General features: G+C 45.5%; 1 protein-coding gene across 2 annotated transcripts in view; it reads right to left on the bottom strand.

Moving 5' to 3' along the window:
- The window catches only part of ATP6V1H (ATPase H+ transporting V1 subunit H), a 196,620-nt gene that overhangs the window by 72,178 nt on the left and 97,847 nt on the right, over positions 1 to 26,595 (bottom strand). For both annotated transcript variants that reach the window (XM_075353271.1, XM_075353272.1), the window contains exons 12-13: positions 15,031 to 15,156; positions 5,961 to 6,062 (exon numbers count right to left, since the gene is read on the bottom strand). In XM_075353271.1, coding sequence (XP_075209386.1) covers positions 5,961 to 6,062; positions 15,031 to 15,156 — 228 coding nt within the window. The remainder of the gene's footprint in view (positions 1 to 5,960; positions 6,063 to 15,030; positions 15,157 to 26,595) is intronic.

Raw genomic sequence — 26,595 nt, 5'->3', positions numbered from 1 at the left:
GGCAACTCGTAGTGTGAATTACGTCGGACCTGAGTGTTTTGGGGTTAATAAATTGATGAAAGAGGGTGTTTTTAATTTATTTTTGTTAAATAAAGGATTTTTCTGTGTGTTTGTGCTCATTTATTTTTACTTATAGGATTAGTGGTGGGGGGGGCCTCATAGACCCCCCCCATCTAGGGTTTTGTTGCAGCTGTGAGCTGCCATTAATTCCTTATTACCCTGATTGCCACCGCACCAGGGCATTTGGGAAGAGCCAGGTAAAGTGCCAGGATCGTTACATCTAATGGATGTGAGAATCTTGGGTGGTTGCAGGCTGCTATTTTTAGGCTGGAGGGCTCCAAATAAGCACGGGTCTCCCCAGCCTGAGAATACCGGCCCCCAGCTATCATTTTTTTATCATGGCTAGGTATCAAAATTTGGGGGGGAGGGAATGCACATTTTTTTATTATTATTATTATTATTATATATTTATTTAAATAATTAAAAAAAACAAAAAAAAAACAAATGCGGTTCCTCTTATTTTGATACACAGCCAAGATAAGCGCATGACTGGGATCTGCAGCCTGTAGCCATATGCTTTGTCTGTGCTGGTATCAATACAGGGGGACCCCAAGCCAATTGTTGTATTTATTTATCACCATAAGGACACAGACTGTGTGTGTGATCCCAACCAATCACAGACGCTGTCTCAGAGAGTAGGGGTGTGATCCAACAGCAGCCAAGCAGGGACGCCAGTGGAAGGGGAAAGCAGTGAATAATCATTAATGACAATTGTTGGACCCGGAAAAAGCAAAAGGGTTAAAGCAGGACATACTTGCCTTGGGGATGCAGTAAGTATGTCCTGCTTTAACTCTTTTTCTTTTTTACAGTGGCCAATTACAGCCATGTCATTAAATGACATGGCTGTGATGGACAGGGAGAAGATGGTGTTTGCCATCAGATCATTTACTGATCTGTGGCAAGATCGCCAACTTTTGCGGTAAAGATAGGACGATTTTAATATTTTCTGATCTTTGCAGATCAGGATCGCTCATCTGTAGTTGTGAGTTTGGATTCCACTTTTCAGATACTGATAAACAACCAATGCTAATGTGACGCATATTGTAGCTGGACCAGATGAGCTTTTGCTTGTACATAACTGATTTTACATCCTAACCAGAAATCACAGTATATGGTTACTGACGTAACTGGAACATAGTAGAAAATATGTTTATTGTCGGACTCCAAACTGACTGGCTAACACACGCAAAAACATCATAACTTCTCCAAAAGACCACCACTTTGGGAAGACCCCCTCCCCCCATATAAACTACATTTTTTTCCGTTATGGGCAGGCAATTGCCCTATATTTTGTGTACAGTGGCCTTTTTAAGAACACCGCTGTAAAACACCATTTAGTGCAGCAGCTTTGGAAATTCGTATTCTGAGATAATTGTACACACTTATTGGGCATCAATGGATGACCAAATTAAAGGAGTGACGCCATTTTCCAATAAAAAACAATCTTTATTTGAACACATAATTAAAATATTTTAGCATAAAGGTACTGAATAAAAGCTCCTCGAGAAAGCCATTTGCGAAACACGTGTCGGAGTGTGAGGGTCACGGCAGGTCACTTCTATCCAGGTGATGTAATTCTGTGATACTATTGTGTTTTGTGTCAGCCTATCTCTAATGACTCATTTCCTTTGATGGATGCATGCGGGCTCTGTGGTAAACTCTATGTGTTTTCACTTGAAACCTATACTGCATTCTTGAATTACTTTCCTGCACAAGGGACCCTATATACTCTTTTACTTATTTATTTATTCTTATGAGTATAAATTATTTATAGGGGAACTTTGTAATGAGGATTAATTATAATATTGGTAATAACGCAGTTAGAACCGCAGAGTCTGCATTTGGCCCATCAATACATGATATTTGGCTGTAAAACATATATACCCATCTGGATTTTGGTGTGAATATCCCAGTTATTGACTTAGGACTACTATAGGGATTCAATTATTTTCCTGCTAGTGTCTCTCTTTTATTCGGTACCTTTATGCTAAAATATTTTAATTATGTGTTCAAATAAAGATTGTTTTTTATTGGAAAATGGCGTCACTCCTTTAATTTGGTCATCCATTGATGCCCAATAAGTGTGTACAATTATGCTATTTTGGAGTAAAAGAAGCTAATTATTAGGACATGAGGTTGTTAATCATTCTGAGATAATTGTAGTTCTGGTACTTTTATTTGAAGATGAGCAGAAGTGTAATATAGATATGCGAAGGGTTAAAAAATATAAGGATATCTTGGAGAATACAGCAGCAATTGTTTCTATTACACAAAGGAGAAACGGTGTGATAGAAAATGAAGATTATACTTTATTGTCAAAGCTTTTTACAATAGGGCCGTGAACAATGGGCAAATCACCAGGTGCTGGGAGCCGCTGAATGGAGCAGAAGTGGGAATAAAGATGCTGACTTTTATTTTAACGACTTCTAACCTTGACAAACAGCCGCTCTCTGTTCCATGCACTTAGGAGAGGTGAGAGGTGGTGCTCAACAGAAGGGAATTTAGGATTTAGATCATAATATAAACGGCATCAAGACAATAAGACTTTCTTTGACTTGCTTTATGCTGCAGAGATGTAACAGTACCGGAGCATAGAGAACAAATCATGATCTTTAAGGGGTAATGTGACATATCTAAAGAACATGCCAGAGTTGTTTTTTAAGGGAAGGCCCACACCATACTGCAATTTCAAGTCAGTGACTGCAAACATTAGAAGAATAAGAGCTGTCCATGCTCGTGTATGGCTCTGCAAACAAAACAAGCGGCAAGTAACAAAATATCAGAATTAAGAAAGTGCTTGATGCAAGTCATACTTTGTGTGGACTGATTGACTGCAGCATTTTCCAAAACTCATGAGCACTATATTTTATACTAGCTGTACTACCCGGCTTCGCCCGGGTTAATAACTGTTGTTAACAAAATAGAATGTATTAACAAAAATATATTCTGCACACAAAAACCACAAAACAAATCGATAGAAATGTAATTATTAAAAGGCAAAAACTAAGCTAATAGAAGCATTTCACAACATATATTTCAACACCACAGATATTCCACACAGATTTAACTAAACTGGCCAAGTAATGTGCTCCGTCTGTCTCTTTCCCCGTCTGCCTCTGTCTTTCTATCCGTCTCGCTCTATCCGTCTCGCTCTATCCGTCTCGCTCTATCCGTCTCGCTCTATCCGTCTCGCTCTATCCGTCTCGCTCTATCCGTCTCCCCACCGACATCTTATTACCTCACATATAAGCTTCTTATAGTATGAATGTCTTTTGTTCCTATAGCAACCACTCACAGCTCCTACTAATAAACCTGTAGTTCCAGGCTCCATTTACTTTAATGGAGCCATGTTTTTGGGAGAGTAACTGTAAAGTGCGGGGTTACATTTTCCTGTCAAAACATAGTCTACGACGATGCATGGGTCACATGAGGTATCTGTGCAAAATTTCGTGATTGTAACTGCGACGGTGCGGATACACTTTTAGTTTCACTTTTTCCCCATTATGTAGATAGGGGCAAAATTGATTGGTAAATTGGAACACGCGGAGTTAAAATTTCGCCTCACAACATAGCCTATGATGATCTCGGGGTCCAGACGTGTGAGTGTACAAAATTTTGTGGCTGTAGCTGCGACAATGCAGATGCCAATCCCGGACACACACACACACACACACACACACACACACACACACACACACACACACACACACACACACACCTTTATATATTAGATATTTTAGCTACCTGCCAATAGGAACTAAGGCATACAGTTATATATTAACCCATTCCCAACATGTGATGTACATAAACGTCCCACACTGTGTGCGTATCGAAAGGGCTCAGAAGCCGCCACATGCCTTTAACAGCAGCCACCGTAGTTTGATTCAGAGGCTACTATAAACCGCTTGAGTGCCCCTTTCCATCTCTGATAGCAGCATTTAAGGCATGCAGTTGCATTGATGTGCTATTTTGGGGGTCCACCCCCAAATGTCGGAGGCGGCTGAGAACTCTAAATGTCAGTAGATGGCATCAATATGCATGTTAAAATAAAAGTAGAGTAATAAATGAAGGCATATGAACATCAAAGAGGAGGGTTCCCCTCTCCGTACACTCCATTATGAGCCAAAAAATGAAAAACGTGGTGTGAGAATTTAGTTTTGGGATGTTCTTAGAATGTCCTATTACATTAAACACATTAAATTAATGGGAGCCATGTAACACCACATTTTCCCTATAGTGGGGCCATCATTCCCTAATAGTCATTTGTTTTCTGGAAGGAGGCATTTAGAGAATCAAACTAGAGCCTAAGGGCTTGTGCACACGTTGCGTAAATTCATGCATTTACGCTGCGTTTAGCACTGCAGCGTAAATGCATGCGTCCTGAGCATAATCTATGTAGATTGTGCATAATCCATCCGCTTTTTGAACGCAGCGATTTGGATGTCAAAATTTTGACCCAAATCCGTGCGTACAAAAAAGCAGCATGTCAATTATTCCGTGCGCTTTGGATGCTGTTCCCACTCGGTCTATAGTGGCGGCAGCATCCTGAGCGCATGAAATCGACATTTATTCTGCTGAAACACTGCATCCATTATGCAGTGTTTCTGCAGCGATTTGAAGCCGTATGGCACATTTTATGAAAATATTTTAGTGTAGGACTGCCCCAAGTGAGATTTGCCGTGACGTGGCGGGGTAGATCAAGAAAATGCAATTTTTTGCCAAAAATCTCAAAATATTTATAATAAGTACAGTTTGGAAATTTTAGTGCTAAAGTGCACATTTAGTGCTGGCTTTTTGTTTTTTCTTCATTGAATTGGTCGGTGGCTGACCCCCACCTTGCGATGCACCCCAATTTGGGATGTATTCCATCTGTCTAGATTTTGGCGGTTGGTGACTGTTCACATTAAGTCATCAGGCTTTGTCCACAGGCTATTTACTTCATGCAGCATTTGCTTGGACCTATCCCGCCCACAGCCATGACTCAGTCATGGGTACGGGATTGAAATAGACCAGGTGAGTGCTGGTAAGAGCAGTTCTACTATTCATATGTGAGGCCGTATGGCACATTTTATAAAAATATTTTAGTGGAAGACTGCCCCAAATGAGATTTGCCGTGACGTGGCGGGGTGGCTCAAGAAATTGCAATTTTTTGCCAAAAATCTCAAAAATTTTTCATAATAAGTACAGTTTGGAAATTTTAGTGCTGAAGTGCACATTTAGTGCTGGCTTTTTGTTTTTTGTCCCCAGCACAATCTATGTAGATTGTGCATAATCCATCCGCTTTTTTGAACGCAGCGATTTGGATGTCAAAATTTTGACCCAAATCCATGCGTACAAAAAAAGCAGCATGTCAATTATTCCGTGCGCTTTGGATGCTGCTCCCACTCTGTCTATAGTGGCGGCAGCATCCTGAGCGCATGAAATCGGCATTTATTCTGCTGAAACACTGCATCCATTACGCAGTGTTTCTGCAGCGATTTGAAGCGCACATGTGCTGTCAAATCGCTGTAGAAATTTCAGCAGTTACGTGCGAACATAGCCTAACACTACACATTATGGACAAAAGTTAGTGAAGCGTCACAAATTTTTTTTTTTTTCCTTCAGGTGGGGATCCAAGTCCAGAATTCCCTCATAAGATATCATAGGGGAAAACAAAAATTGTTCATAGATTACACATCATAATCACACTGCAACTTATATTACATAAGAAAAAGCATTTTTAAGAATCAGTCGGTGGCTTTTATATTCAGCCCATTAGTAACCCCTTAGAAGACAACTTTTCACAGAAGTTTCAGTATTCCTAAAACAAAAACCACAACAATTCCGAAAAGTATCTATGTGATTGAATAAAGTCTAGGAAGAGAATAAAGTAACGTTGGCAGACACTAAGATACACTTGCCTCTTTCCTCTTGGATAATGCCGCACATACTCTCCGATATCATGAGCAGACACTGCAAGCACTTGGGGGTCATCAGAGACTTCCAGGAGCTTTGTTAGAATCCTACAAATGAATCGGAAAATTAGAGGCCAATTAAAGAAGATTTTGCAATAAGTGAGATTCTTGGTACTTGATTCATCAGGTCAATGCTTACGGGACTTCTAATACACTATAATCTTGGACAATGAGGATTAATTTTTGTTTCTAGATGGATTTATAAAATAAAGAAGGCTAATATACGACAACTAGATGATAACTGCATTTTTACGACTCATTTAGAGTAGTGTAGGGGATTTCTTGTATTTTAAGGTCCAGTCACACTAAGCAACTTACCAGCGATCCCAACAACGATAGGGATCGCTGGTAAGTTGCTAGGAGGTTGCTGGTGAGATGTCACACTGCAACGCTCCAGCGATCCCACCAGCAACCTGACCTGGCAGGGATCGCTGGAGCGTGGCTACACAAGTTGCTGGTGAGCTCACCAGCAACCAGTGACAAGCCCCCAGCGCGGCGTGGAAGCTGCTGCGCTTGGTAACTAAGGTAAATATCGGGTAACCAACCCGATATTTACCTTGGTTACCACCGCACGGAGCTACACGTGCAGAGAGCAGGGAGCAGCGCACACTGAGCGCTGGCTCCTTGCTCTCCTAGTTACAGCACACATCGGGTTAATTAACCCGATGTGTGCTGCAGCTACATGTGCACAGAGCAGGGAGCAGCGCACAATGCTTAGCGCTGGCTCCCTGCTCTCCTAGTTACAGCACACATCAGGTTAATTACCCGATGTGTGCTGCAGCTACATGTGCACAGAGCAGGGAGCAGCGCACAATGCTTAGCACTGGCTCCCTGCTCTCCTAGTTACAGCACACATGGGGTTAATTTCCCGATGTGTGCTGTAGCTACATGTGCACACAGCAGGAGCCGGCAGCACAGGCAGTGAGAGCGGCGGAGGCTGGTATCAAAGGTAAATATCGGGTAACCAAGGACAGGGCTTCTTGGTTACCCGATGTTTACATTGGTTACCAGCCTCCGCAGAAGCCGGCTCCTGCTGCCTGCACATTTAGTTGTTGCTGTCTCGCTGTCACACACAGCGATGTGTGCTTCACAGCAGGACAGCAACAACTAAAAAATGGCCCAGGACATTCAGCAACAACCAACGACCTCACAGCAGGGGCCAGGTTGTTGCTGGATGTCACACACAGCAACATCGCTAGCAACGTCACAAAAGTTGTTCGTTAGCAGCGATGTTGCTAGCGATGTTGCTTAGTGTGACGGGGCCTTTAGAGTGGAAGTGTTATCAGTTCTCTGCTCTGTCCTGAGGGTGATCTCTGGGTTTCCAGGTGTCGGAGCAGCAGTGATCGGCCTATCTGATTATATTAAGGGGAAAAAAAATAAATAAATAAATAGGTCTCCTTTCCTAAATTATTACAGGATATTTATTTTTACTTAGATTTCCAGAATTAGGTTTTATGGTTATTCTTTTCTTAGTTGTCCATATTCATCAAAAAGTGTCACCCAAATGTTATGAGACGACAGATAATGGTAGGGGCGAGTGCAGCGCCGTGTGCGCAGGGAGGGGTGAGTGCCGCGCGGTGTGCGTAGAAAAGGGCAGCCTGCTGTGCATTTCCACACATTTAAACAAATTGTATGAGCTGCATAATGGCTAGACAGAAGCCAAACGAACCCACATTTGGGCTCCGTCTGGTAAATGGATTATTATGGGAATAGTAAAGTGTAAAGGCTCCATATACATTAGTTCAGACAGCATTCAATGTGTATAGGGGGACTGGTCAGCTGATAGTCAGGGATGTTGATATGGCATGTCCAATATAATACTACCATCTGCATTATTCTCCTGGACATAAGCCACCAGCAGAGATTGTCTTGGCCAAATGAGCGCTCTTGTGTATAGGTGAGACGGCTGAGATGTCTGTCTGCGGACCGATCAACCAAAGAAATGTTCTGTCGACAGCCAACTAATATACAGTATATGGACAGCATAAGACTAAATGTATATGGTATAGCAGGGTATTGTATGCTGGGATTACTTGTCTATTGTCACACACTATTTGAGCCCATTCTCACTTTCATTCAGCATGAACTTCCCACTATCCTCCTCTGCTTTTGGTATGTACCATGAAAATATTGACTGTGAGAAGCCTAAACATACATATATTTCAATGCAGTGCAATGGGGAAGGATATAAACTCTACCACAATACATATGTACTAGGAGTGCTGCACTGTACAAGTCCAATGAGCCATCTGTGGTTTCCAATAATAAGTTGTTAAAGACAATATTAAAACCTGTAGCTCACCATTAGTGATGAGCGGACTCACAGATAACCAGGACCGGCTGATCCAGTTTCTAAAATCCGGTTCTGGGCCGGATTCCAGTCCCCATATAAGTCTGTGGGGACTAGAATCTAGAGACTAAAAATGGTGGTAGAAAGGATAGGGGGAAGGGAGCAAGCGCGCTGCTGTACTTTCCGAGACACCGGCACTGCTCCTGCGCGGCTGTACGCTGCTTCCAGACCGCACATTCACTTCCTGGGCCACTCATCATTGCTCATCAATATGCGCTGCTTTCCCCATTCACTGGCAGTCCTGTGATTGGTTGCAGTCAGATGCACCCCCACCCTGAGTGGCAGCGTGTCAGCTGACTGCAACCAAAGGTGCCAGGACAGCCGGTGGACGGGGAAAGCAGTGCAACTGCCTTTGGATCAGTATCATGGTAAAAAATTAAATAAATAAATAAATAAATAAATAAAAATCAATTGGTGTAGGATCCCCTCGTATTAGGATACCCAGCACAGATAAAGCATATGGCTACAGGCTGCATGAAGCCCAGAATTAGTGATGGGTAGGCATCTATATGATCTCCCAATCACTAATCCTATAAGTAACAAGAAATAAACACAAACAGAGAAAAATCCTTTATTTGAAATAAAATACAACAGCCTCTTTCACCTCTTTATTAACCCCAAAAAGACCCCTGAAGTTCCGCCGTAATCCACACGACATCCCACAACGGTCCTGGCTCTGCTACATCTGAGCCTGGAGAAATCGAAAACATGTCCGATCTCTCCAGGCTCCGGGAAACCCTAACAAGGGGGACCTGGCTGGCAGCAGTGACATCACTCAATTCAACGGAGGTCATACCCGGGTTCCCATGGAATGACCGCTGGTGACCTGAAGCACTTTGGCTTAAAGTGCGGGGCCGTGCTGCTCACCCAGCCAGCCCTTTAACACTGACAGTGCTGGACGAGGTTGGGAGTGCAGTCACAGGTGGAGAACTCCATTTGCGACGCGACTAACCTGAGTGACATCACTGCAGCTCATTCATTCTCTGGAGCTCACAGCGGGTAGTCATTGTTCTATGACCGCGTGCTGTGAGGTTCAGATGTAGCAGAGCTGAATCATCGTGGGACCTTTTGTGGATTATGTCGGACCTGCAGGGTGGTTGGGGGGGTTAAAGAGTGGTGAAAGAGGCTGTTTTTTGTCTTTTATTCCAAATAAAGGATTTTTTCGATGTTTTTATTTACTTTCTCTTACAGATTAATCAGATTAATCATGGGGAAGTCTCATCATAGATGCCTCCCATTACTAATCTAGAGCTTAGTGACAGCTTCTTCACTATTATTAACCCTTATTACCTTGATTGCCACTGCACCAGGGCAATTTGGAAGAGCCAGGTAAAGCACCGAGCTTAATCCCGGGCTGGTGCAGGTTGCTATTGTTAGGCCTAAGCCACACGGCGAGAAAATCGGTGCGAGTGGAGTGCGATAAAACATCGCATTCCCCTCGGACCAATTCTAGCCTGTGTGACAGCACACATGAGCGATTATTTTCTCAGCCCTAATCGGACCGAGAAAACAATCGCAGCATGCTGCGATTATAAGCTGAGACTCTTTCTCTCGCACCCATTCAAGTGAATGGGGCGAGAGAAAAATCGCACTGCACTTGCGGTACACTGGTGTACTGCCAGTGCAGTGCGAGAATGGCAATAGCTGACTACGGAGGAGAGATGGAGAGAAATCCCTCCCACCCCTCCTCCGTGCCAGCTCGCCCCCCGCAGCTGAGGTCTGCTCACATGATCGGACCTCAGATGCAGGCAGACTCGTATGACACTCGGCTTCTGCTGTGCTGCCAGCGCGAGCCGAGTCTCATGCGAGCATCGCAGTAGTGCCCCGTGTGGCCCCAGCCTTAGGCTGGGCGGAACCTAATAACCATAGGCCTTCCCAGTCTGAGAATACAAGCCCCCACCTGTTGGGCTTTATCATGGCTGGGTATCAAAATTGGGGGGCTGCACGCCAGTTTTTTTTATTATTTATTTAAAATAAAAAAAAAAAAAAAAGAGCCGCATGTGGTTCCTCTTATTCTGATACACAGCCAAGTTAAGCGCAGGGCTGGGGGCTTCAGCCTCTAGCTGTGGGTTTTATCTGTGCTGGGTATCATAATATGGGGGACCCTAAGTCAATTGTTTTATTTATTCTTATACCACGATACTGCCCTGCAGACAGCGCCTGTGATTGGTTGCAGGCAGACGCTTTCACACAGGCTAGGTACACATCTGTCCGCAACCAATCACAGATGCCAGGACGGCCGGTGAGCGGGAAAAGAAGTGCATATGGATGAGCAATGATGAGCAGCCCTTGGAAGTGAAGGAGAGGCCGCGGGAATAGTGTATAGCCGCATGGGAGCAGTGTGTGGCTGCAACAAAACCTTGGTAAGTATGAAGCACTTGCTTCGTTCTTATTTTTTTTATATTTCTTTTATTTTCTCGAGTGCAGAATACAGATCAAACACCCTCCGAGACCAGGTCCAGCACCCGGGCACCTTTGAAACCGCGTGGATCCGGACTTTAATAGTCCAGGTCCGCCCATCAATACCCACGATCAAGAAAATATCCTTTCTGGGAAAACAGGCAGCAGCATGATTCAGCCTGAAATTCAACATACGGCTCCGCTGGACATACAAGTTTAGAACCAGCACCATCCACCCAATGTGATGGATACAGTTATGTTATACAGTTGCTGTATAGTGAGGAGTAGATTTAATGCAATAAATTGCTGCGGTAAGTCATACACTACACAGAGAAGGGTCAATAGAAATAACAGACCTATAATAAAACAATCAGATAAAATGTGAATAAATGGAGAAATCGGTCCACGTTGGACAGCATTTACAAGACCTCTTATATTAATCACTCAGTGTGTCACATGTTTTACACTAACATTTTAGTATACGTCCATTATCCTGAGGAGCAGGATATATTACAATTGATAGAGGCCTCTGAGGGCAGCATTACAGGTACTCGAGAGCTCAGCTCACACGGATCCAGTTAGTTGAACACAGAAATCACCAAGTGATGGCCATTGTCTGTCCTTGTCCTGCCTGCAGCAATCAGCCGACAGGCAGTGAACATATCATTTATATACATATATATATTCCTTTTCTGTAAGGATGACTTGAAAATCTACAGTGACTGACACCAGGCATAATGCAAAAAGTTTCATGACATTATTGCCTTCTCCTTGGCAGACTGACCATGCCAAAAGAAAAACTTCCATAGTAGTGATGGGCGAGCACTAAAATGCTCGGGTGCTCGTTACTCGATTCAAGCTGATCAGAAGCTTGGACGAGCATTATAAAAAGTCAATGATTGGCCTGTTTGGGTCTCCGCCGACATACCGCCAGCCATAAACAGAGCACTTCTGGTGGGAGAGCGCGTGTTTTTTTTGGGTTTTTTTTTGGACACACTACATAGAACGGTATTTTAACCCCAGTGAAAGCCATTCAGCGACTGCGAATGACTCTCCCTAGGGTGACTGCACACATCATGCAGTGAGGCGAGCCTGTGCGTTGTGGTTGTTGTTTCACGGACGACATATCCGATCACCCATGATACTCAACTGAACACCCCGATGCTGGATCGAGAACGAGCAGTGCAGAGCACATTCACCCATCACTATTCCATAGCTGTGGAGAGTCCTGTAGATTTCACATGTCATCACTAAGACCTTGAGCCTCCTGCCCGTGGAGGAATGACAGGCTGTACAGCACCAGCGCCAAGCTAATAGCTGAAGATAATCAACATAAATAATAAAAAATAAAGGTGTTTAATATAAAATATATCTACTTACAGCAGTAGTGAATTGCAAATGAACGTCTATCGCATCATTACAAAATAGGAAGGCCATGTTCACATGTTGCTCTTCTGCTGCCTTTTTTCTGAAGGCAAAACCTGCTCTCCTGGCAGTAAAGCTGCTTACAAACAGCAGGTTTGTAGCATTTTATGGAGCAGTTTATATGTGTCATTTATCTACAGTACATGTTTAATAAACTTAGTTTTATTCACCAAAAATGTGTCCAAAATGCATATTTACTTTTTTGCAGTGTTTTTGCACTTCTCATTGCGTCCTATGGTGAAAAAGCTTTAGAAAAACGCTCACATTGTCTTTTCAGGGAGGAAGGAGACGAACTGTAGCGCCACCTATTGGAAGTAGCAATCCTAAAAATCAAAGTGACTCTTTAATGAGCCTTTTCATATGACCTAGGATTTATGCTAGATCAGAACTTCAATTTGAGGACACGGTGTTTCGGGGTGATTGCCCCTCATCAGTGCAAAGTATGAGATCTGATCTGGCTGTATGAGAAGCTATAGAGGGGTCTAAGAGGAAAACTTTTCTCCTTGCGGAGACTGACAATACTTCCAATAGGTGGCACTAGAGTTCGTCTCCTTTCTTCCTGAAAAGACAATTTTAATATTTCTGAGAGGAGCATTGCAGCTATAAGACTCCTCACTAGCAGCCAGATTAGTTTGTCAGTCTCTGCATAGAGAAACGTTTTCCCCTTAGACCCCACTATAGCTTCTCATCAGTTCATCTCCTTCCTCCTTGAAGAGACAATTTGCATATTTCTCAGAGGAGCATTGCAGCTATAAAACTCCTCACTTGTAGCTACACTAAAGGCCCAGTAACGCAGGACGATTTATCGTGCGATACGTGATCGCACCTGCCTCCATCGTTTGTGCGACACGGGCAATTTGTTGCCCGTGTCGCACAAAGTCAGTAACCCCCCATTACACATACTTACTTTCCAAATGACCTCGCTGTGGGCGAAGAACATCCTCTTCCTGAAGGGGGAGGGACGTTCGACGTCACAGCGACGTCACTAAGCGGCCGGCCAATAGAAGCGGAGGGGCGGAGATGAGTGGGACGTAAACATCCCGCCCACCTCCTTCCTTCCGCATTGCCGGCGGCCGCAGGTAAGCTGCAGTTCATCGTTCCAGAGGTGTCACACGGAGCGATGTGTGCTGCCTCGGGAACAATGAACAACCGGAGCGCAGAAGGACGATCGATTTTTTGAAAATGAGCGACGTGTCAACGAGCAACGATAAGGTGAGTATTTTTGCTCGTTCACAGTCGCTCGTAGCTGTCACACGCTACGATATGTCAAACGATGCCGGATGTGCGTCACTTACGACGTGACCCCGCCGACATCTCGTTAGATATATCGTAGCGTGTAACGGGGCCTTTAGGCCAAAGACACACGGCATGAAAATCAGAGCAAGTTGAATGTGATGTTTTATCGAATTCCACTCGGACCAATATTAGCCTATGTCCTAGCACTCATGAGCGATTATTTTCTCAGCCCTAATCGGACCGAGAAAACAATCGCAGCACGCTGCGACTGTAAGGCTGGGGCCACACGGGCACTACTGCGATCCACTTGCATGAGACTCGGCTCGTGCTGGCAGTACAGCAGAGCCGAGTGTCATGCCTGTGTCCTTGCAACTGAGGTCCGTTCGTGCGAGCAGACCTCAGCTGCGGGGGGCGGGCCGGCACTCAGGAGGGGTGGGAGGCATTTCTCTCCCTCTCTACTGTGTAGCCGGCTATTGCCATTCTCGCACTGCACTAGCAGTACACCGGTGTACCGCGAGTGCAGTGCGATTTTTCTCTCGCCCCATTCACTTGAATGGGTGCGAGAGAAAGAGACTCAGCTTACAATCGCAGCATGCTGCGATTGTTTTCTCAGTCCGATTAGGGCTGAGAAAATAATCGCCCATGTGTGCTGACACACAGGCTAGAATTGGTCCGAGGGGAATGCGATGTTTTATCGCACTCCACTCGCACCGATTTTCTCGCCGTGTGGCTTAGGCCTAATGCTAGTTTTGTTTCTCTCGCACCCATTCAAGTCTATGGGGTGAGAGAAAAATCGCACTGAACTCGCAGTAAACCAGTGTACCGTGAGTGCAGGGCGAGAATGGCAATAGCCGGCTACAGAGGAGAGAGGGAGAGAAATCCCTTCCTCCCCTCCGCAGTGCCTGCCCGCCACTCTGTAGCACCAACCCGCCCCTCCAGTGCCAGCCTGCCCCTTCTTAGCTGAGGTCCGATCGCATGATCGGACCTCAGTCGCAGTGACACTTGCATGACACTCGACTCCCGCTGTGCTGCCAGCATGAGCCGAGTGTCATGCGAGGATCACAGTAAATCCGTGTGGCCCTGGCCTTACAAAAACGCTGGAAGATTTAAGATGCTGACATTTTAAAAAATGCAGCACTTTTTCAATACAGCAAGGAAAGGAAAACAATAAATATAAAAAAAAACACAATTAGGTGCATGACATTTTTTGAAATCTCAGCTTTTGTTGGTGCTCTAAAAAGCAGCTTTTAATTATATGCATAAAAAAAAATATGCAGAGAAAAGAAAAAAAAAAGGGCCTTTTATATTATACTTTTCCTCTGATTGTTCCACTTCTAATTTTGTCTTATAAATACTGAGGTAAAAAAAAAAACCCTCACCAAATACTCAATGTGTGCACATGACCAAACACTGCAAAAATACACAACGTTTGAACATAGCCCAAGGGATTGGCAGCACTGTGTAAACTGCAAGGGCATGCTATGCCATTGCCATATTGAGTCAAAATCGGCATTGACAAAGCCGGCCCTTAGCGGGTCATTTACAAATACACATACATAGATGTGCCACACATGCACCTATATATCGCAGTCTATACCCTCTTACTTCAGGAGCTCGTAGTTCTTTTCATTCAGCCGCGCAGCGTTCTCTCTCCAGAACTTCTCCGATTTATGCACTGGGCTCCACTCCAATCTTCCAGACTTTAGCTCAGAACTATACTCATCAAACGAGCTGTAAAAGAAAGAAAAAAAAAAAGAAATGAAACTGTTGACAGCATGGTAGCAGGTTTATTTATATACATAACGGATTATTCTGCCAATTGGCATTGTGTTTCCCAGAAATTAAACGGTGGCACAAAAAAGCATATTAATAGCATAGCTCATAACATCGCAGTCTACACTGAAGGCTCTAAGAAGGCAAATCTTTAAGAAGACAGTAACAGATGTAGTGCGAATGTATAACTTGAAAAGTGGGTGCTCATCATAAAAGCACCCCGGTGTATAATGCCTGCTCACTTTCCTTCAAAGACGACTTTCAGAAACAAGACTCTGCTTTACTGGAACCTTATCCAGAAATAAGCAATATATTCTAACACGTCTTCCCTGGAATAAGAGAGTGGACTCTTCTTGCTCATGGGTCCTTTGCAGTCAATTCTGTCTCTATGACAGGACCGCCTTAAGCAAACCACTTACCGGTACTCTCAAATTCAGTTTCTTATTTTACATCTAATAGAAATTAAAAATGTAAAACATATAAACCATTATTTATTTTAACCCCTTCACGACCGGCCAATTTTTCGCTTTCCGTTTTGTTTTTTTTTTGCTATTCTTCTTAGAGACATAACTTTTTTATTTTTCAGTCAATATAATCATGTGAGGGCTCATTTTTTGCAGAACGAGTTGTACTCTTAAATGAAACCATAGGTTTTACCATATAGTGTACCGGAAAACGGCAAAAAAATTCCAAATGTAGAAAAATTGCAAAAAAAAAAGTGCAATAGCACTATTGTTTTTGAGATATTTTATTCACTGTGTTCACTATATGGTAAAACTGATGTGTCAGTGTGATGCCTCAGGTCAGTGCGAGTTCGTAGACACCAAACATGTATAGGTTTACTTTTATATAAGGGGTTAAATAAAAAAACGGAAGTTTGTCCGAAAAAAGTGGCGCACGTTTTACGCCAGATTCCGTGACCCGTAGCATTCTCATTTTTCGGGATCTATGGCTCAGTGATGGCTTATTTGTTGCGTCTTGAGCTGACGTTTTTACTTGTACCATTTTTGCGCAGATGCTACGTTTTGATTGCCTGTTATTGCATTTTGCGCAAAAGTTGTGGCGACAAAAAGTCATTTTGGCGTTCGGAATTTTTTTGCCGCTACGCCGTTTACTAATCAGATTAATTGATTTTATATTTTGATAGAGCGGGCGTTTCTAAACGCGGCAATACCAAATGTGTCTATTTTTTATTTTTTTAACCTTTTAATTTTGAATGGGGCGAAAGGGGGGGTGATTTGAACTTTTAGGTTTCTTTTTAATTTTTTAAAAAACTTTTTTTTACTTTTTTTTTATTTTACTAGTCGCAGTAGAGGGCTATAGCAATCAGCAATCCGATCACTCTGCCCTATTTGCTGATCACAGCTACACAGCTGTAAACAGCAGATACTCTCACTTTCTGCTTCACTCGGCTGTGGGCCGAGTGAAACTAAAAGTAGTTCATGTCTAGTACAGGAGTCATCACATGACCCTGTGCTACCATGACAACTACCGGAAGTCACGTGATCACGTCACATGACTTCCGGTATCAGGCAGTAAGTAAAAGTTTACCGCCAATGCCGTTATAATGGCGCTGTCACGGCCCGTGGCCGCGGGCAGTAACATTATGACCGCTACGACGGAATATTACTGCCCGCGGTCGTTAAGGGGATCTGTCACCCGATTTCCTGAGTGCCACATGTGGTGATGTGACCTTCAGCGCCACTCTTCCATTTACTGTCCGTTCCAAGCACAAAAAGCAGAGATTTCCTATCTGTTCTTTGTACAGCTGAGCTAGCGGCTCTGTAGGGTGCTTTGATTGGTGATATCATGAGTATATGGCCTGTGATCCTCCGCAAGTTTAGTGTCACTAGGGGTGTGCTCAGGGGACAAGGGAGAGCGCACTTCAGGCTCCACACAGGACAAGGAATCTTATCACCTTGTGACTTTATCTAGATACAGCTGGGCTTCCACAGGGCCAAATTAGATTATAATCCATGAATACATTACATAACTCTTTGCGGTCCTACAGCACACTGACTGCTGGAGAGTGTTGGGATAATCACATACTACGTGAAGTAGAAGAAATGATAGGAATGAGAAATTAAACAATGATTTACCCATCTTGAGACTGTGCAAGAGTCTCAGGATGGTGCTTTTGTAGGTGTGGTGGGCAGGCAAAGAGGGTGGGAGTGTGTGAGCTGTAGGACATGCACAGCTTTACCTCTTGTGAAATGTAGTCTAGAGGCACAGAAAGAACTGGCAGAAAGTTTAGGATGTAAACAATAAACCACAAAAAATGGCTACAGGGGGCTGAAGGTGGCTAAAATAAATAAATATAATGGGGTTTAGGGGCTTATCAAATGGATAGCCAGATCTTTCTAGTCTTTTTTTGTGCCTGGAAAAAACAAATCTTATTACTGGGCCAGCTTCATTTACAGAAAGGTCATCATTTCAAGACAGTGACTGTACTGGTTGTTGTACCAGAGAACGATATATAAATTACTGTAATTTTTTCAAATTGTCTCTCCAGGAAAGGAGACAAACTCTAGCGCAGCGCCACCTATTGGAAGTAGCGATCCTAAAAGTCAAATGTGGATTTTTAACAATCCTTTGCATATGACCTAGGATATATAAGCCAGATCAGAATCCCAATTTGCAGACTGGCTTGCAAAGTCTCCTTAAGGAGAATAGTGTTCCCCGTGATCCCCACTGCAAATTGGGATTCTGATCTGGCTTATATATCCTAGGTAATATGCAAAGGATTGTTAAAAATCCACATTTGACTTTTAGGATCGCTACTTCCAATAGGTGGCGCTGCGCTAGAGTTTGTCTCCTTTCCTGGAGAGACAATTTGAATATTCCCCAGAGGGGCATGGCAGATATAAGTCCCCTTACCGGCAGCCAGACTGGCTTGCAAAGTCTCCTTAAGGAGAATAGTGTTCCCCCGTGTCATTTTTTCTTATTTTATATCTTATTTATAAAAACATAAGAAAAAAAACTGTGCTACCACGGGCAGAGTGATGCCCTAAACGTATTTTAGGTGCCCATTGCCATCTTTGATCATTAGATTTATTGAAACAATCTGATAAAATTAGTCTTTATAGCTTATATTCAGACGTCTGATTAAAGAAAGTCTCTTTCACACTTTGGTAATACAGCTAAGTGCAATCTAATGAATGCAAAAGACAACAACGTTGTGTTGTGTGTAATTCTTTAAAAGGCTTTTCGTTTTGGCAGCTAAAATGTTTCTCTTTGCGCTGCCTTTATTGTAAAACCATGTGTCTTTATTAAGTGAATTGTGAAAAAAAATATAAAAAAAAGCTTTAATTCATAGGGGAACGTAGCTTATAATGGAAGCCAAGACTGGAAGTCTTCGTTCAGTTCGCAGTGGCACTTAATAGATCCCACTTACGTGTAAATTGTGGTTACACCGTGGTCCCAGTTTTGACATAGCAAGTGAAGCACTGAACGTAGCACGATTCTTGCCATCAAATCTCAGAGACGCGATGACAGACCCCAGACAAAACCTCAAACATAAGTGTAAACTCAAAATTAAGAATGCCCCTCTACAAGGAGCAGTAATGGTAAAAGCCCCAAGGTGGAGAAGGTGGGGATGTAGAGTCCTCGCTGAAAGGAACAGTAAGGAATGTATCTGAAAGGGCTGGAGAGATCCGCCGAGGTCTCGATAAGCAAAAAGCAGCAAGCTCAAACTGATCCATGAAGAAGGGATTTTATTAGGATTCCTCACTTCGCTTTGATGCAAAAAATATTGAAAAAGTAGTGCAGGAAGAGCAGAGCATTACGGGATTGCAAGGGCGAACGAAAATCATTGTAGAGACTTTGGGCCCAAGTTGACTCACTTACGTGATAGCCTCTTGCCTTATTAGGTTTTGTCAATCCAACTTATGTTTACAAAAAGAACATTTTTACAACTGCTATTAACATAAATTCTACAAATGTTCGCAATCATGTCTTTTAAAGCATCTAGGACGATTCTAGCTCAGTGGGGGAATGACCGTTAGGGCTCAATTTGCCAGAATGCGGGATCCTGGTCTCCCGCTTCACCCAGCAAGGAGGAATTTGAGTGAAGCGGTAAGTGGGGCATGTGCCTCGATGCACCAAATACAGTCTAAGGTACTGGAGATATCAACCAGTGGATGGGTGAGAAATGTCATAGGCTAGAATACCCATTTAAGAACCAAGAGTCAAGAAAAATGCTACAGATCATGGATATAGTTACCTTGAAATTGATAAGGAAATATCTATTGCTTTAGAGCACAATTAGTAACACCTTGCTTTACCCAAGAGCTCGAGCAAGAGGCGACCAAGCAACAAGTACACAAATTAGAACATTTATAAAGACAACACAAACGTAACAAAGAAAAATCTTGTACGGTAAAACTGGTTCAGTAAACATACCAATTTGTAAGATAAGTGTTCAGCACCTTAATGACACTTGCCAGAGATCCAACGATATTTATACATTTTAATCCACTCTGGAGCTAAGCAACCAATTATCCTTAAATCTTCTGCTACCTAAACTTGTCCAGACGTCTGAGACCAGTAACAGTAATAGAATCTGGATGTGGAGGGAATATTAACGAGCGCTCCGACGTTCATCAAGTAGCTCTTGGCTGCTGGGGATGGATCAATCAGCTCTGATTATATACAGGCACCTGACGCTATAAAGACTTTACTCTGTGAATACTGTAGGGAAGTCGGGTTCAGACAAGGTTTACCGTACATATAGTTTACCGGAAATCTTTTCAGATTTATGAAGAAAATAGCTGTAAACCTCATTAAAGCACCACTCCGGAGTTTGTTTTTTACTTCAGTGCTGGAGTGGTGCTGTAAATGTAAGTCCCCTGCCCCCTGTCTTATACTCACCTTCTGTTGTCTTCATCTATTTCCAGCGTCACGCCTGTGTGTCTGCTGTGATTTGTGACCTGCCGGCAGCTCTAGTGTTTCATGGAGCACCGAAAATCACAAATCAATACGAGTCTATGAGGGCCTTGTTCTGGCTCTTGGAGTGAAATTGAACGCTTGTGATGTAACTTCTGGCTACTGGCCATTCAGAATTTATGGTCACAAGATGGTGCTGCGGAACTGGAGCGACGCCGATAAAGAATGAAGACAGCGGCAGGTGAGTATAATACCAGGGACAGGAGACTTGCATTTAAAGCGTTACACGAGCACTAATAATAACCCACAAAAAGATGGCGTGGTGCTTTAAAGAAAACAAATGTGCATGTGATTGTGCGTACTGTGAGACTGTGACCGGGGTTATCTATGACGGCCGGTATGTCTCGCCCCGGTTGTGCTCACTCCATGATAGAAAGTAAATCCACTCTAGGGTTAATGCTGTTTCCCTACAGGCTGAAGGAAGGGTTAAATGGAAACAGGAACAAGGGCAGGTGTGCCGGGTGTGAGGGAGTGAACAGAACTCCCTGAGCTCTCTGCTGGAGAGGCACATGTGTACTGTTGTGGACTTTTGTTTGGACATTAAACCGTGTGCTGTGAACCTTAATGCCTGGATCCCGTGTCTTCTGCTGCGCAGCCGACCGTGCTACCTCACATATGGTGGAGAATGCGGGCATGCCAGCCGGTGAGGTGTAGCATCCATCCCTGGTGACCCAGTAGCACATGTCCTGGATTCGAGTGGCTATACTACAGCCCAAACCCGGTGACGCCATGGAGGACATACTACAGCAGCTGGCTCAGGCTAATGCACAGCAACAACAGGCTAATGCACAGCAGCAAGAGACCAATGCACACCTGCTCCGGGCGTTGGAACGTCAGCAGCAATCCTTGCAAGGGCAGGACAAAAGGCACCAAGAACAGCTGGTTCAGGCCAATGCACGTCAGCAGCAAGCCTTGCAATTGCAGGAACAAAGACATCAAGAACAGATGGTTCTCCTGGCCAAGTCGATCCGTGCCGGACCGGCAGCAACAACCCCGGGACCGGGTGACGACGGCAGCGTCCGGAAAGCGGTGAGACAAGCGTTGCAAAAGATGACCCCGGGAGATGATGTGGAAGCGTTCCTGGCGGTGTTTGAGCGGGTGGCTGAGCGGGAAAAGCTGCCGACCCCCCAGTGGGCTGAGGTATTGTCGCCCTATCTGACGGGGGAACCCCAAAAAGCGTACCTGGACCTCTGTACCGAGGACGCCATTGACTATGTGACCCTGAAAGCCGAAATACTGGCTCGGTTGGGGGTGAATACCTATGTACGGGCTCAGCGGGTAAATCAGTGGTTCTATGAGGAAGCCAAACCCGTACGCTCCCAGGCCTATGACTTGTTGCATCTTGTAAAAAAGTGGTTGCAGCCTGACACTCTGAGCCCAGCGCAAATGGTGGAAAGGGTAGTAGTGGATCGTTTTGTGCGCACTTTACCCGTCACCGTTCAAAGGTGGGTAGGACAGGGTGACCCGAGTACCCTCGACCAATTAGTGTCCCTGGTAGAGCGGCATGTGGCTACGCAGGACTTGATACGGGACACTGAGACTTTGCGTACCGCCCGTCGGTCCGGCCCCTCCAAGCCTAGGGCCAAGGATCCACCGCTGACAACGGTGCAGGAGTCCCCTACCGTCCCGTCTGAGGCCGCGGCCACCATTCCTGAGGTCCGGAAGGTTCTGTACCCTAAACGACAACCCGTCAAGGGGGTTTCCGTCCCCATTAGATGTTGGCGATGCCAGCGGGTGGGACATATGGAAGCCCAGTGTCCACTCACCACGGAGCCCATGGATTGTGGGGTTACCCGGCGGGGTTCAATGTATGCTCAGGTGGTGTGTACCGCTGACCTGGTCTCCCCAGAGACAAAGCCCCACTTGTGCCAAATACAGGTGAATGGATGTCCGGTTACAGGATTGTTGGATTCCGGAAGCTTAGTGACCCTTGTGCGATCCACCTTGAGGGCTAAAGTAAAGGCCACGGGACGTACCGTGGGGGTGGTTTGCATACATGGGGACCGCCGAGACTATCCCACAGGGATTGTCACCATCACAGCACCTTGCGGTCAGGTGCAACATGAGGTGGGACTTCTTAACACTCTTCCCTATGACGTGATCCTAGGAAGGGATCTGCCCTATTTTTGGACTTTATGGAAGGGACCCCCTAAGTCTCCTCAGATATTGGTCAGTCCGGGACCTGAGCCCTACAATCCTGAATCCGGGACACCTGCCGTAGGGGTCCCCATGATAGGGACAGAATGTGAACCCGATAGGTCGCCCCTAGGAGGTATTGGCAGGAGAGGCTGAGACGGTCGAACCCATCCTGGAGTTGGAGGCGTCCCCGGATACGTTTGGGACTGCCCAACTCCAGGACCCTACATTAATACATGCCCGGAGTCGGGTGACAGTAATTGACGGGGTGGCACAGCTGCCCGGTGCCCAGGTAAGGTACCCCCATTTCGCTCTTAAGCAGGATTTACTCTACCGGGTAGATGAAATACGGGGCGTGGGGGTAGAGCAGTTGGTGGTGCCCCAGCCGCATCGCCGGCGGGTCCTCGACTTGGCTCATAAACACCTGATGAGTGGCCACCTAGGGGTCAAGAAAACGCAGGAGCGAATATTGCAAAGGTTCTATTGGACCGGAGTCTTTGGGGAGGTAAAACGGTTCTGCGAAACCTGCCCGGAGTGTCAGCTTACCGCACCCCTGACCCATTTTCGCAGTCCGTTGGTACCGTTACCCATTATAGAAGTCCCTTTTGAACGGATAGGGATGGATCTGGTGGGGCCCCTCGTAAAGTCCGCTCGAGGGCACCAACACATCCTAGTGATCGTTGACTATGCCACCCGGTATCCCGAGGCGATACCTCTCAGACATACTGCAGCAAAGCTTATAGCTCGGGAGTTGTTTGCTGTGTTCTGCCGGGTGGGGTTGCCCAAGGAGATCCTTACGGATCAGGGGACCCCATTCATGTCTAAAGTGACCAAAGAGCTATGCCGGCTACTCCAGATCAAGCAGTTGCGTACGTCTGTGTATCATCCTCAAACGGACGGTTTAGTCGAGCGTTTCAATAAAACCCTGAAAACCATGCTCAAAAGGGTGATTTCAAAAGACGGGAAAGACTGGGATATGATGCTTCCCTATTTGATGTTTGCCATCCGTGAGGTGCCACAGGCATCCACGGGGTTTTCGCCTTTTGAATTGTTATACGGGCGACATCCCCGGGGATTGTTGGACCTGGCAAAGGAAACATGGGAGCAAGAGCCCACCCCCCATAAAAGTGTGATTGAACACATTTTGGGTATGCAGAACCGCATAAGCGCGGTCATGCCAATTGTGAAGGAGCATTTACAGGAGGCTCAGGCCGCGCAAAGCGGCCGCTACAATAGACAAGCCACCGTGCGGACCTTTAAACCCGGGGATCGGGTGTTGGTATTAATCCCCACGGCGGAGAGTAAATTCCTGGCTCAGTGGCAAGGCCCCTACGAGATAAAGGAAAGAGTCGGGGTGGTTAACTATAAAGTATTGCAGCCCGGTAGGCGGAACCCTGAACAAATATACCATGTCAACCTATTAAAACCTTGGCAGGAACGGGAAAGCCTGATGGCTGTTTTTTCCCCATCTCCCTCCTCTTCGGGTCGTTCACCTCCGGCTCCAGCGACCTCCGGAGAGGACGAACCGGAAGTAAGGATTGGAGAAGCCCTCACCAAGACTCAGAGGCGAGAGGCCAGACGGTTGGTTCAGCAGAACCCCGATGTCTTCTCCGAGCTGCCCGGTAGGACCAGTCTGATACGACATGATATTGTCACCGAGCCCCACCTGAAGGTACGCCTGAAGTCATACCGGGTACCGGAGGCTCGACGACAAGCCATATCGGAGGAAGTAAAGACAATGTTACGCCTGGGGGTCATCGAAAAATCCCGGAGTGAATGGGCTAGTCCGATTGTCCTAATACCAAAACCCGATGGCTCCTTAAGGTTCTGCAATGACTTTAGGAGATTGAACGAAATATCCAAGTTCGATCTCTACCCCATGCCCCGGGTGGATGAGCTGATTGATAGGCTGGGACAGGTGCGATATTTTACCACGCTCGACCTGACCAAGGGGTACTGGCAGGTGCCACTGACGGAGTCCGCCAAGGAGAAAACCGCTTTTGTTACGCCGGAGGGTCTCTTCCACTATGTTGTCTTGCCTTTTGGGTTACATGGCGCTCCGGCCACGTTCCAGAGGTTGATGGACTTAGTGCTGGAACCCCACCAGGCGTATGCATCAGCGTACCTTGATGACATCATTATTTACAGCTCCGATTGGCAGACCCACTTGGAACAGGTACAAGAGGTGGTGGACGCGCTTCGAACAGCCGGATTGACAGCCAATCCCAAGAAATGTGCGTTGGGACTCACGTAAGCCCGCTACTTGGGCTACGTGATAGGCCAAGGAGTGATTAAGCCCCAAATTAACAAGGTTGAGGCGATCCAGAAGTGTCCTAGACCCCTGACCACGAAGCAGGTTAGGGCCTTCCTGGGTATTGTGGGGTACTACAGGAGGTTTGTAAAGGATTTTGCGGGACTATCAGCCCCCTTGACGGACCTTCTCAAAGGCAAGAAGTCCGTCATGGTGCGCTGGACTCCGCAGGCCGAGGACTCCTTCCGGGCCCTGAAGGGGGTCCTGTGCGGACAGCCCGTTCTCGTACACCCTGATTTCCGGAAGGAGTTCATAGTACAGACTGACGCCTCAGAGGTCGGCCTGGGGGCAGTGTTGTCTCAGGTGGTTCAGGGGGAGGAACACCCCGTCACCTTCTTAAGTAGGAAGCTCACCCCTCCCGAGCGGAATTATAGCGTAGTGGAGAAGGAGTGCCTGGCGATCAAGTGGGCCTTGGAGTCCCTACGCTATTACCTGCTGGGACGGCAGTTTCGCTTGGTGACGGATCACTCTCCACTGGTCTGGATGAGGTCCGCCAAGGAACGGAATGCCCGGGTTACCCGGTGGTTCCTTTCTCTGCAGAACTTCCGGTTTACGGTTGAACATAGGGCCGGTGGGTTGCAGGGCAACGCCGATGCCTTGTCCCGCGGCCCGTGTTTGATGGCGGGAGTTCAACCCCGCACGCTTGAACTGAGGGGGGGGGGTATGTGAGACTGTGACCGGGGTTATCTATGACGGCCGGTATGTCTCGCCCCGGTTGTGCTCACTCCATGATAGAAAGTAAATCCACTCTAGGGTTAATGCTGTTTCCCTACAGGCTGAAGGAAGGGTTAAATGGAAACAGGAACAAGGGCAGGTGTGCCGGGTGTGAGGGAGTGAACAGAACTCCCTGAGCTCTCTGCTGGAGAGGCACATGTGTACTGTTGTGGACTTTTGTTTGGACATTAAACCGTGTGCTGTGAAACTTAATGCCTGGATCCCGTGTCTTCTGCTGCGCAGCCGACCGTGCTACCTCACAGTACATTGACATACAGTACTGTGAAAACACTTTGGATAGGTGTGGAGAAATGCGGAAAAGAAAAGAATGCTGTAAAAAAAAATAGAAGTGTTAAGAATTTATTTTTGTCAATTAAAATTCAAAGTGAATGAACAAAAGAGAAATCTAAAAATCACATCAATATTTGTGGCGTGAACACTTTGCCTTCAAAACAGCATCATTTCTCCTAGGTACACCTGCACTCAATGCTTGAAGGAGCTCTGAATATCTTGGAAAACTAACCACAGATCTTCTGTAGGTTTGCGTAAATCCTTCGGTCTCCTGATGTAACCCCAGACAGAGTCCATGATGTTGAGGTCAGGGCTCTGTGGGAGTAATATCATCACTTCCCAAGCTCCTTGTTCTTCGTAACACTGAAGGTAATTCTAAATGACAATGGCTGTATGTTTGGGGTCCTTGTCAAACTGCAGAATAAATTTGGAGCCACTCCGATGTCTCCCTTACATGTTAGATAAGTATTTGCATGTGCTTCATCCTACGTATGAAAATGATGATCATTAACACCTGTTTGTTATATTTGGTTACTCATAAACTGCTAACTATAACCTGACAAAACCTCTAACTTTGTGGAACCGTATGTCATGATGTATGTAGTTTTCTCCATCCGATATTTTTGTATAAGATGCCATGTGATGTATTTTACCTTCTCACTGTATTTGCTGTAATACTATGTCTTGGGATGTAAGTGACTATACCTTTTCCCAGCCTGTATCATCTTGCACTCAGGCTTCAGCCATAGCTATTCTCCTTGATTTGGTGGGGGTTGCATATATATATTGTTCTTCTCAGCATGGGACTTCTCCAACCACAACTTGGTAAACAGAACAGAGCCAGCAGTCTAAAGTCCATTCATGCATCAAATGGCCAGGGGGAGGTGTGCCCAACTAAGGGGCTGGTCCCAGGAGAGAAGACCATGTTAGTTGAGTTAGTTGGAGCTCGGCTGGAGAAGGACTAGGATCCATAGCTGAGGCTGGATCCTGGGGTCTGTGTG

This window comes from Anomaloglossus baeobatrachus, chromosome 6, assembly GCF_048569485.1.
Source record: "Anomaloglossus baeobatrachus isolate aAnoBae1 chromosome 6, aAnoBae1.hap1, whole genome shotgun sequence".
In the NCBI taxonomy this organism is placed as follows: domain Eukaryota; kingdom Metazoa; phylum Chordata; class Amphibia; order Anura; family Aromobatidae; genus Anomaloglossus; species Anomaloglossus baeobatrachus.
The sequence above is the reverse complement of the archived record's forward strand: the minus strand, read 5'-3'. Positions and strand labels throughout refer to the sequence as shown.